The sequence below is a fragment of the Orbicella franksi genome, chromosome 15, assembly GCF_964199315.1.
Source record: "Orbicella franksi chromosome 15, jaOrbFran1.1, whole genome shotgun sequence".
NCBI classification, from domain to species: domain Eukaryota; kingdom Metazoa; phylum Cnidaria; class Anthozoa; order Scleractinia; family Merulinidae; genus Orbicella; species Orbicella franksi.
Window position 1 is genome coordinate 185,383 of NC_138159.1, and position 12,318 is coordinate 197,700.

The window sequence follows — 12,318 nt, forward strand, 5'->3', positions numbered from 1 at the left end:
AATGCGAAAAGTTCTCTTAACTTGAGTATTTTTGAGCAAAAATTCCTCTTGGGGGCTGGAAGGGCTCCCGAGGGGGTACTCCCAGAAAAATTGGTTGGGGGTGTGTGGCCCGCTTCCCAAAACCCTTTCCCTATTTATGACCAAAATCTGCGATATTCCTTACCCTATTTATGACCTGACCAAAAATTCGAAACCCTATTTACGACCTGACCCTCAAATCAAAACCCTGTTTCAGACCTGCGTTACAATTAGCTCCCTAGTTCAAACCAATGTTAAATTACCGTAAACATATAAATTTGTGACGGGCTTTTGTTGATTTTCTTTTCGATAATGATGAAAAAGTGGCTTCTTCTTAAAGCATACCCATATCAAGGCTAGAGTGCAAAAACCGTACCCTATTTATGACCAAAATGATCAAAATGAGCTAAAATCGATACCCTATTTATGACCAAAACGGCTGAAAAACCATACCCTTCGGGGCCGCACAGACCTATATAGCCCATATAAAGGAGTCCCCCCCCCGGGGGGAAGGGCTACATGATAGGTGAGTGAGGGAGTTATGCATGCGCGCGTGTCAGACCAATCACAGTGTGGGTTGTATCAAAGAACGAATAAAATTGCCTGTTAGAAAATAAGATGGTATCTACATTAATCTGGAGACGTGTCAGATTACTGTAGTTTGTTCAGTCAAACATTTTATGGCTTACTATTTAGTTATCTTACCATTACCGATGTAACATCGTATGTACATCATAAACTCCCAGTTTCTTTCTTGCTGTACATCGCAACCAAAAAAACTTGTCAAATCAACCAAATCTTTACTGTAAACAGTTCCATGAATGCTCCTATCTCCGAGACTTATAGTTCACAAAAAAAATAACTCTTGCGCGCCTTGCGTGCCTATGTTTTTTTCAGGTCGTTGCACGCAGGGGGGTACCAATCACGCATCGCGCTGAATTTTTCTATTTTTGAGTTATTTTTTGGTAAAAAAAAATACCTCTTAGTCGGCGCGTCGGGTATGTTATGGACGGGTCAATGGGTGAGTGAGTGAGTGAGTGAGTGAGTGAGTGAGTGAGTGAGTGAGTGAGTGAGTGAGTGAGTGAGTGAGTGAGTGAGTGAGTGAGTGAGTGAGTGAGTGAGTGAGTGAATGAGTGAGTGAGAGATGTATGAATGTCACACCAATCAGATTGGATCTACTATGAACAGCCAATCAAATTTCTTGTTGTAAAGGTAAATGGTTCGTGAGAAACACAAGGTATGTATAAACACAAGGACTTTGGTAATTGGTGACGTGTATGTTGCCGGTTTGTGATTTTTAGTCCGGTTTGGAGGGGAGTGTGACAGTTACATACGTACACTGGGTTGTTTTAGAGTGCATAATTTTCAGTGTAATGGTGGCTAGTTATGAACGAGATGAGTCTTGAGTTTTGAAGCAGTTCATGAGTAGTAGGCAAATGGCACGAGATATTTTTATTTTTAATTACAAAGGGTAACTTGATACTTTTGTTTTCACGAATCGTCGGTTCTAGTTTTTAGGACATGTTTTAGAGGAGACGAGACTATTTAGATTTGAAGCAGTTCTAACGTTTACAATAGTAAGTGCAGGTAACGATAGTTTTGTTCTTATTGCATGCAAATATAACGAGATATTTTTATTTTTTAGTTACAATGGGTAATTTGACACTCTTGTTTTTCACAAGGTAGTAAATTCAATTAGAGCTGACGAATCGTCGCGACTTGTTCCCACGAGATGTTTGCTAATTTTAGTTACAAATGGTAACTCGACACTTTTGTTTTTCATATGGGAGTAAACTCAATTAGAGCTCACAAGTTATCGGCTATTGTTCCCAGGATATTAAACAAAAAATAAGCTTTCCTTTCTAGAGTGTTTTTACGTCTCTGCAGTATCAGTTTAATATTTTTATTTGATGGGCATTTTATGACATTCTTTCCAGTCCGATATTTTTAAAGGTAAAAAGTATGAAAACTGTTCAAATGTTCTTTGAAGACTGTGTGGCACCAAGTTAAAGTGCAATTTAATTAAATCAGACATTCAACGTGTCAGAGAGGTTTTTTTCTCTTTCTTTAAATTTTCGGTGAAGTAGTGTTTTTGCGTTGTGTTGTGTAAAAAGGGTAAACTTACTACTCGTATAAAATGCGAAAAGTTCTCTTAACTTGAGTATTTTTGAGCAAAAATTCCTCTTGGGGGCTGGAAGGCTTCCCGAGGGGGTACTCCCAGAAAAATTGGTTGGGGGTGTGCGGCCCGCTTCCCAAAACCCTTACCCTGTTTATGACCAAAATCTGCGATATTCCTTACCCTATTTATGACCTGACCAAAAATTCGAAACCCTATTTACGACCTGACCCTCAAATCAAAACCCTGTTTCAGACCTGCGTTATAATTAGCTCCCTAGTTCAAACCAATGTTAAATTACCGCAAACATATAAATTTGTGAAGGGCTTTTGTTGATTTCCTTTTCGATAATGATGAAAAAGTGGCTTCTTCTTAAAGCATACCCATATCAAGGCTAGAGTGCAAAAACCGTACCCTATTTATGACCAAAATGGCCAAAATCAGCTAAAATCGATACCCTATTTATGACCAAAACGGCTGAAAAACCATACCCTTCGGTGCCGTACAGACCTATATAGTCCATATAAGATCACGTAGTCCTTCCCCGGGGGAAGGGCTACGTGATCGGTGAGTGAGGGAGTTATGCATGTGCGCATGTCAGACCAATCACAGTGTGGGTTGTATCAAAGAACGAATAAAATTGCCTGTTAGAAAATAAGATGGTATCTACATTAATCTGGAGACATATCAGATTACTGTAGTTTGTTCAGTCAAACATTTTATGGCTTACTATTTAGTTATCTTACCATTACCGATGTAACATCGTATGTACATCATAAACTCCCAGTTTCTTTCTTGCTGTACATCGCAACCAAAAAATACTTGTCAAATCAACCAAATCATTACTGTAAACAGTTCCATGAATGCTCCTATCTCCGAGACTTATAGTTCACAAAAAAATAACTCTTGCACGCTTTGCGTGCCTATGTTTTAGTAGTAGTGTTTTGAATCCTAGTGCTAGTTTGAAACCTGAGTTTTAGTCTCACCTCCTTAGCTTTTATTACTTCTGTATTTTAGACATTAAATGTATATTTTAGACTTTTCTTTTTTAAAGGACCCTCCTGAAAATCACCTCTAGGTGATTGGAGGCCCCCTCTTAAAATATTAATTTATTATTATAATTATTATATTATTAGTTTTTCATCTGCAATCGTTTTCAATAAACCCCGACTGCTCAAACCTAATATAAATTAAACATGTCATTTTGAGCAGAGAATATTTTTTTTCAGTAGTGTGCCAAGGTCCATGTTAACAGCAGTTTCAAAATATCATGAACAGGATCCTCAAACCACAAAGTCAAAATGGTCATGCGTAAGTCATGAATACATGAAAAGGCATTTTCCATATACATGACAATCTTTTACTGCTGTTTTAAACATAACAAATGAGCATAGTTGTGTCCAAGAAACACCCATTCTCCCAAGTGTGATCCTTTTTTCCAAATGTTACCCAGTTTTCTAAGTGTGACCCATTTTTTTTTCAAAGTATAGCCCATTTTCACAGGTTTGACTCTTTTTGCAAGTATGATCCACTTTTCCCAGCGTGATACCCGTTTTTCCATAAGTGACCCATTTTTACAAGTATGGCCCTTTCTTAAAAGTGTGACCCATTTTTCCAAGTTTTCTGGCCACTTTGTCCAAGTGTCACCTGTTTTTCTTAGTGTGACCTCTTTTCCAAGTGTGAGCCCCTTTTTTCAATAAGTGACCCTCTTTTACGATAAATGACACATTTTAGTGTGACCCAGTTTTAAACATTTGACCCTTTTTTCCAACTGTAACCCATTTTTCCAAGTGAGACACATTTTTCTAAGTGAGACCCATTTTTACAGGTTTGACTCTTTGCAAGTATGATCCACTTTTCCCAGCGTGATCCCTGTTTTTCCATAAGTGACCCATTTTTACAAGTGTGGCCCTTTCTTGAAAGTGCGACCCATTTTTCCAAGTGTTCTGGCCCCTTTATACAAGTGTCACCCGTTTTACTTAGTGTGACCTCTCTTCCAAGTGCGAGCCCCCTTTTTCAATAAGTGACCCCCATTTACACATTTGACCCTTTTTTCCAAGTGTGACCCATTTCTCCAAATGAGACCCATTTTTCTAAGCGTGACCCATTTTCCCAAGAGTGATCATATTAAGTGTGACCCATTTTTACAGATGTGACACTTTTTTCCAAGTGAAACCCATTTTTTCAAGTGTGACCCATTTTTTCAAGTGTGACCCATTCTAACAGGTGTGACCCATTTTAACAAGTGTGACCCATTTTAACAAGTGTGACCCATTTTTACAAGTGTGACCCATTTTTGAGTTATTTTTTTTTTACAAAAAAATACCTCTTAGTCAGCGCATCGAGTATGTTACGGGTCAATGGGTGAGTGAGTGAGTGAGTGAGTGAGAGATGTATGTATGTCACACCAATCAGATTGGATCTACTATAAACAGCCAATCAAATTTCTTGTTGTAAAGGTAAATGGTATGTGAGAAGATCTGATCCTGATAAAGTTCAGAACGGCCGTATTCATTCTTCTATAAAAGGGGAAGTATTCATATATTGGGTTTACTTCGACATTTTCTGTGGGTTAGGCTGAGGATTTTAGTTAAATGAACGAGATGAGCCTTGAGGTTTGAAACAGTTCGCGAGTTCGTAGTATGCAAATGCAACGAGATATTTTTATTTTTAGTTAAAGGTAACTTGATACTTTTGTTTTTCACAAGGAGTAAATTAAATTAGAGGTCACGAATCGTCGCTTCTAGTTCTTAGGACATGTTTTAGAGGGGACGAGACTTCAGATTTGAAACAGCTCTAACGTTTACATTAGTAAGTGCAGGTAACGATTGTTTTGTTCTTGTTGCATGCAAATATAACAAGATATTTTTGTTTTTTAGTTACTAAGGGTAATGTGACACTTGTTTTTCACAAGGGAGTAAATTCAATTAGAGCGGACGAATCGTCACCACTCTTTCCCACAAGATGTTTGCTATTTTTAGTAACAAATGGTAACTTAACACTTTTGTTTTTTATATGGTAGTAAATTCAATTAGAGCTGACAAGTTATCGGCTATTGTTTCCAGGATATTAAACAAAAAAGCTTTCATTTCTGGACAGTTTTTACGTCTCTGAAGTAGCAGTTTAATAGTTTTATTTGATGACATTCATTTCAGTCCGATATTTTTTAAGGTAAAAAGTATGAAAACTGTTCAAATGTTCTTTGAAGACTGCACGGCACCAAGTTAAAGTGCAATTTAATTAAATCAGACTTTCAATGTGTCAGAGGTTTTTTCTCTTTCTTTCTATTTTCGGTGAAGTTGTGTTGTGTTGTGTTGTGTTGTGTGAAAAGGTAAACTTACGTCTCGTATAAAATGCGAAAAAGTCCCTAAATTAACTTGAGTATTTTTGAGCCAAAATTCCTCTTGGGGGTTGGAAGGGTTATGTGATCGGTGAGTGAGGGAGTTATGCATGTGTGCATGTCACACCGGGTTGTATCAAAGAACGAATCAAATTGCCTGTTAGAAAATAAGATGGTATCTACATTAATCTGGAGACGTGTCAGATTACTGTAGTTTGTTCAGTCAAACATTTTATGGCTTACTATTTAGCTATCTTACCATGACCGATGTAACATCGCAACCAAAGAAAAAATGTCAAATTAACCAAATCATTACTGTACCATGAATGCTCCTATCTCTGACGCTTCACACAAAAAAATAACTCTTGCACGCCTTGCGTGCCTATGTTTACAAGAAGGACCCATTTTTACAAGTGGGACCCGTTTTGAAACAGACTTTTGAGATCAGTAGTATTTTATTTTAAAGGAGCTTCAGTAAAAGCCAGGAAACAGTTGATGGTGGACAATAAGGTGGCACATGACATGATTTTTTCAGCACTTCTTTGTTACCTCTTGTTTTTAGTTGATGCTACAATAATGGTAACAAACAAATGCCCAATCACTGATAAACAAGCTATGGCATTTTTTGTGACACAAAAGGCTGCCATAGCAATAGTATAAGCCATTGAAAACACCCTTAATTTCAGCCTTGTGGGCTTATTTCAGGTGACCCCAGAAAATTTAAGACTGATTCTCTTAATCCCCTCCACACTAACCCACAGGGGAAGCACCAAAGAGGGAGAGTCTGACTCCATTACACCTGGAGGCACACATGAATGGCAGAGTTGGAAGAGAAACAGCTTAAGTGGCATGAGGCAAAAAGTGTTGCACAAAACTTAATAGGGTAAGGTGGCCAGCGCTTGTTGAAGACCTACTACAATTGACAAAGTTTTGGACTTAAAATTAAGGTGTTGCCACAGGCAACTATCCTTGTTTCCAATGGTAACAATACTGTTGCCTGCAACTTTGTGCACTTTACTGCCATTGACATCAAAGGCTGACAAGTTGCCACTGGAAACAGAGCCAGTTGCCCGTGACAACAACACAAGTTGAATGTCAAAACCTGGTCACCAAACTTTCATCGCACCTTACTCAACTGATAATCATAGTATGTTCCATCAGGAATAAAGAGGACAAAGTAAGTAAGAAATCCACTTCAACAATTTTAACACTTACTGAAAAGTTAATCTTGACATGTACTGATTACATTCTTCAAAAATAAACAAATGACCTGACCATAACCTAACCTAACCCTAAACCCCAAACCCACAAATAACTCTTAAGCAGTTGCCATGGTAACTTGAACTTCGAGAAATTTAGGATAACTTGTTTACAAATGATATACATTATTATACATGTTTAGAGACTGTCAATTTTATTAACTGCAATTTCTAAATTCCTTACATTAAGTCACATTTTCAAGTTCTTTTTGGACAGCATTTTTAATATGCTCAGAAATGGCTCCAAGTGGGTTGGCTTTAAACGCAGGGTGTTTTAGAACTTGCTGGAAATGTGCAATTTCACTGGCTCTGTAAAAGAACATGGAGACAAAAAGGTTAATCAAGGTCTTTTCACAAGGTGGGCAACTGTTTACTCATCCTTGTAGACACCCAACTTGCTGTTATAGACATGACAGTAACTATGGAAAGCGGCAGAAAATAATTCCCACTATTACCATTGTTATTAAATTACTGAACATGTTGTAAAACATGTACCCCCAGCAGCTTTTCTTGTCTTTTACCAGCGTAACAGTCTCTGAGTTCCAAACCTCTGGTTGTAAGCTGAACCCCTGGGAAAATAAGCTATTCACAATTTTTAAGGGTTTGTATGAGAATTGACACCTAAAAGATCTTGCCATAACCTAGGTTAAAGTAGATCAATAAAATGAAATTAGTTTTGTGATTTTCTGTGTCTTGTTGTCTGTCTGGATCCCAGTGGTGTTGTTTCAGTTTTTGACCAGACTAGAGGACTCGCATGAAAGATGTGGCTCCCTCTTTAAATATTGGAATTTATTCATTTATTTTATTTATTGTCCTCATCCTGTCACAGTCTCTTTCATGTCAAACAACAGCACCAGGACAATGGATCAAATCAAGCTGGGAAAAGTAAGTGTTATCAATCTCACTCTTAAGCTTTGGTTAATAACACTAAGACCTTTCTGTTTCCAAATCTGATGTCCTATAAATTCTTGGGTTACCTCTGGATTTTTTCTTACTTTCTACCTCTACATTACCCACTATATTCTGCATTTTGTAGTGGAAATGAGCAAAAACACATACACACTTTCAAGCTACACGGTAGCACCCAACACATGGCAAATGTTGCAAATTATCTGCAGCTCAAAGAATAAAGATTGAAACTTCAATGTAAAAGAATATGACTTGTATTATTGGCATTCTAAGTTATACAGAAGCCTCATGTATGTACTTGGCTGTGTGTCTAGGCTTCAAAACTGCTCTTAAACATCAAACAACACAACATAAATATATATAAACTTGATACAGTGTAATTATAAAGGACTTACTGCAGAGCTTGCCGGGCTTTTTTACTCATTTTACTTTTCTTGCTTGCTGTTTTTTCATTTCCATTACTGCAGGGTAATTCAATATTATAGACATTTTAAATTAAGGTTTTCATGTCTGTCCAAATAATACCAGTTATTTATAAAGGTCCTAACTATAGAGATGAAAAATCTTTCTCTATAGACTCAACAGGTACTATGTTGCCTCACAAAGCAAGGTTTGTCATTTTTCAAAGTTCTGTATGGAGTTTCTAGCAACTCTTCTCTTGCCTTCATCTATTTATTGTTACATTTTCAAGGAGATGGGGGAGGAAGGAATGATGATATTTGACACACAGTCAAATCAGATTGTTCTCTGATAACCTCTAATTAAAGGTACTTGTCATATCTACCTGGTATTTCATGTTCCTCTTTTGAGATAATATAAAAAGATATTTTAAAAAATACAGACAAAAAATAGATGTCAACTAAACATACAAGACTGTAAATATGGACAAAAATCAAATAATAATGAAGACCATCGCCAGAATAACAAGACTTCCAGGGACCTACAAGATACATTTTTGATTTATGGATAGTAATGAGTGATAGTAATTGGACCAGGTGGAGTATATCACAGGGAGTAATCACGTAAGTAATTTCAAAATCGGACGAGTGCATAGCACGAGTGCCGCTTTGACATTGTGAGCAGGATTACTCCCTGAATTATATGACACGAGGCCCAATTAACAAAATTTCGAAATTAAAAAAGTCTTTTGAGAACTTCTTTTGAGCAAAAAAGTGAGTAGCGCTTTCCATAACTGTAATTGACCTGTGAACAGGGTTCCAGGTAAGTTTTAAAGGTTGGGTGCCAAAAAGGAATTCTAACGGGTCAATTTCCAATGCTCCCACCAAATCACTATAATTTTTCTACTAATTTATCGGGTCGTGTAGCTGATCTTGTCAGGTTTTTGACCCAAGACCCCTCACTTATCTGGAACACTGCCTGTGAATGGTGAAGGTATCCAATTACAGGTACCCAATTACAACTTGTTGAAACTGAACACTTGTAATTGGACACCCACCTAATCGTGCGCCAATTATGTGACAAATAAGTGTAAGGATAACCAATCACAATCAAGAAGTTTGTTATAGATACAACGATAATGCTGATGATGATGATTATTATTATTAAAAACAATTATTGGATGAGGTCTTGGTGATATCCAGAATAATCAAGTTCCAGGTAGGAGTTATAACCCTTACCAAGACCTTGATTATTCTGGATATCACAAAAACTGAAACTAACAATTCTTTTATTATACAATGAACGAAAAAAAAAATCAAAGTCATGTTTTTGCTTCTTCACTGACAGCAAGCAACACAAAGCATGCAAACTTGACATGATTAACCTTAGAAATTATGCACCACGGTCATACATGACATGATTGCCCATGACCTTGAATGTCCTTGACGAGATTATTGTATAATCTGCAGCTACATGACGTCACAGGTGCTGATTTTGAAACTTCACAGTACACTTTTGGCCAATCAGAAAAGAGATAGTGAGTTCAATGTATAATAATTATTTAGACAGGATTGAGAACAAAGCAGGAGCACAACTAGAGTTACCCGTCATCCTAAAACATCAGTTTATTATAACTCCATTCTGTTTCTGGAAATCTTAAAACCTTACCTATTATTTGAGCTTTTTGAACCTCTAATAAGTTCTGGTACATTAATAGTAGGAAGAGCTGATAATAGTGGTTCCATGTCCCCAACAACAACTGTCTTGGACCTTTCGTTTGCTTTTTTGCTTCTTTCTTCTACACGTCTGGCAGCATTTAGCTCTATGCGGAACAAAGGGAAACAAGCATGCCATGTGTTCACCATTCTGATATTCAAAAGAAGATCAAAGAGAAATGTAAAGAAAGCTTTTAAAACTACTACTACTTTTAATAAATAAGACCCACTTTGTAAAAATCGCTCATGCCTTTCCTTTCTCTTGTCCTTTTTATTCACTTGAAGCTTCTGAACTTCTTTAACATCTGTAGTCTCAGAACTAATGGATTTGCTTGGATTAAACAGTCCATCAATGGGAAATATAGCTGGAAGAGTAGACTGTCAACGAAAAATAATTAAGCTTTTATTTTAGATTTGTAATAATGTTTCAGAACCAATCATTAACGTGTGCACGGATGATTTATCTACCTCATTTGGCATCAGAGTATCAGTCTTATCTTTTTCGTTGGGTTTTACAGCCGGGAGATGGAACTTGCGACGGTTTCGCCGTACCTTCGCCATTTTGTTTTCGACCTCGACCCCAGACTCTCTCTCTTTTTTGCGCAACCTCAATCCCAGGCTTTCCGCTTTGCCTTCCTTGTCAGGAGAGAGAGCCTGAGATGATGATGGAGGGAAGGTTTAGGGAAGTCCAAAAAATAAGGGGAGAGGGGGAAAGGAGGGAATGGGGGGAAGCAACACAGAGAGCGAGAAGGAGAATATAATTTTCTTAAAGTTAGTTAACTGGGTTTTTTTAGATATCTATTTCCTTCTTCTTCCCTTTATTTTCGGCGTTCAAAACGGAAAACATTTGTGCCCAGAGGTCCCCAGAAAGGCAGTTTTATTTCACAAAGTTGACGTTGTTTGAAGAGTTTTGAAGAAGAAAGAAAAAAAATTAGGCATAAATTTTGATTTAAAAACCGCTTCATCGTTTTCACCATCGTGATTTTTCCAGAAATCACTACCTAGAAGGGTATCGTTTTCACAATGGTGATTTTTCTATGAACTGAGGTGGTCTTATCTTATGCATAATTATGGTTTAACAGGGATCTTAAGGCCCCACAAACTCACACCATCAACTCAGTCTACTGAATTTCTATTTTATTCCCTATCAGTTCTTACTTATTCCTAAACATGTTCTATACGTGCTTTGTACTTCAGATTTCCTTGACGCACTAAGGTCATATTGGTCTCTCTCGTAAGTTGCGCAACGCAAATGTTAACTTTTTAAAATAATGCAAAAGTGGTTTTAGTCTAATTACTACTTTCTTCCTAATTCACAACTTCAGCATGTTTTCCGCAGCTTACAGCAAACCAATATCTATTGAAATACCAGGGGTGTGGTCAGCTTGTAAACATATGAGTGTTAGCTCCTCGGGGTTTCTGACACAATGCTCTACTACATGTAATTAACCTGTTAAAAATGTCATTTTATTTCGGACGTGGTTACTTAAAACTTCATAAAACTACGAACATAGTAGCTAGGTCTTGATTCATTAGAGACATCAACTTAACATATTTAGCTAATTAAAGCAAATATTTAAAAGCCTACAAGATATCTAGATTAACTGTGTTACATAACCTGAAATATTAACCAAAAATGGCCTTCACTATTCCTCTACGTCTAATGATGATACACTATTGTAAACTAGGAACATTACAAATACGGACTGGAAACATTAACAAATGGCGACAACCCTTATTCAGATTCGCATATCTAGCCTTGTTTAATCAGCAATGAAACAATGCGTGTAAACCTTGACTCTTGCTGACTTGGAGCAAAGTCGCTCTCAGTAAATATGTACTTAAAATGTGACAAAATATGAAAAGTCTACAACCTAAATATCAGATATATATATTTACCAAAACTAAACATCACTTTCCACGGCAAACACCAAAGTTCGGACTCTCGTTGATTCTGTTGACGTTTCCTTGCGAAACGAAAAGTACAAATTCGCACGATCAAACAAAACTACTTGCTTTCATGCACTCACTCCAAACAACAGAAGGCAAAAGCGCGATACCCAAACTGCGTACGAATAAAGGTGTGTTTAACACAAGTGTAAAAAGAGAGTTTATAGAGATGCCGGTTACTTCAAGAGAGTAAGAATAAAGAATCAAGATAAACGAAAAGTTAAAAGTGCCAGAACATACAATTTCATATCTGCATACATTTAAAAACAAAATTTATCCAATGGTCTGTTACAATTACCAAGGGGACTGTAACGAATAGCTTACAAATGAACCTCTCCCTACCCTGGATGGCAAACATTCTGCAATTCCTAAAATTGTTTTGGATTCAAATTAAATACTTGTACCATTTCCATTCAATCCTCATTAAAAGACAACTTGTTTAGATCACAAAATCTGTCTTTCCAAGTACTGATTATCTAACTAAATAAATATTGCATCAATATGCTTAGAACTAAGACTCATTTGCTACTAGGAAATTTTATATAAATTGCCTGATAACCTAAATACATCTAAATCTTCTTACTGTAAACTTCACTTTATTATTACTAGTCC

The 12,318-nt window shown here is 36.9% G+C and overlaps 2 protein-coding genes across 5 annotated transcripts in view; both read right to left on the minus strand.

Moving 5' to 3' along the window:
* Positions 1-5,271: 5,271 nt before the first annotated feature.
* LOC145469471 (ribosome biogenesis protein SLX9 homolog) lies at positions 5,272-10,779 on the minus strand. The gene is made up of 5 exons (XM_081453205.1): positions 10,225-10,779; positions 9,987-10,134; positions 9,710-9,863; positions 8,038-8,103; positions 5,272-7,042 (listed from the first exon to the last, which is right to left on the minus strand). Exons 1-5 carry the CDS (start codon positions 10,315-10,317, stop codon positions 6,919-6,921), a joined length of 585 nt encoding a protein of 194 aa, XP_081309331.1. The 5' UTR covers positions 10,318-10,779; the 3' UTR covers positions 5,272-6,918.
* A 99-nt stretch (positions 10,780-10,878) lies between these two features.
* LOC145469462 (uncharacterized) overlaps positions 10,879-12,318 on the minus strand; it is a 27,937-nt gene continuing 26,497 nt past the window's right edge. For all 4 annotated transcript variants that reach the window (XM_081453189.1, XM_081453187.1, XM_081453191.1 and 1 more), the window contains one exon: positions 10,879-12,318. This exon is cut by the window's right edge and continues 155 nt beyond it. The gene's annotated coding sequence lies outside the window, so the exon portion shown is untranslated.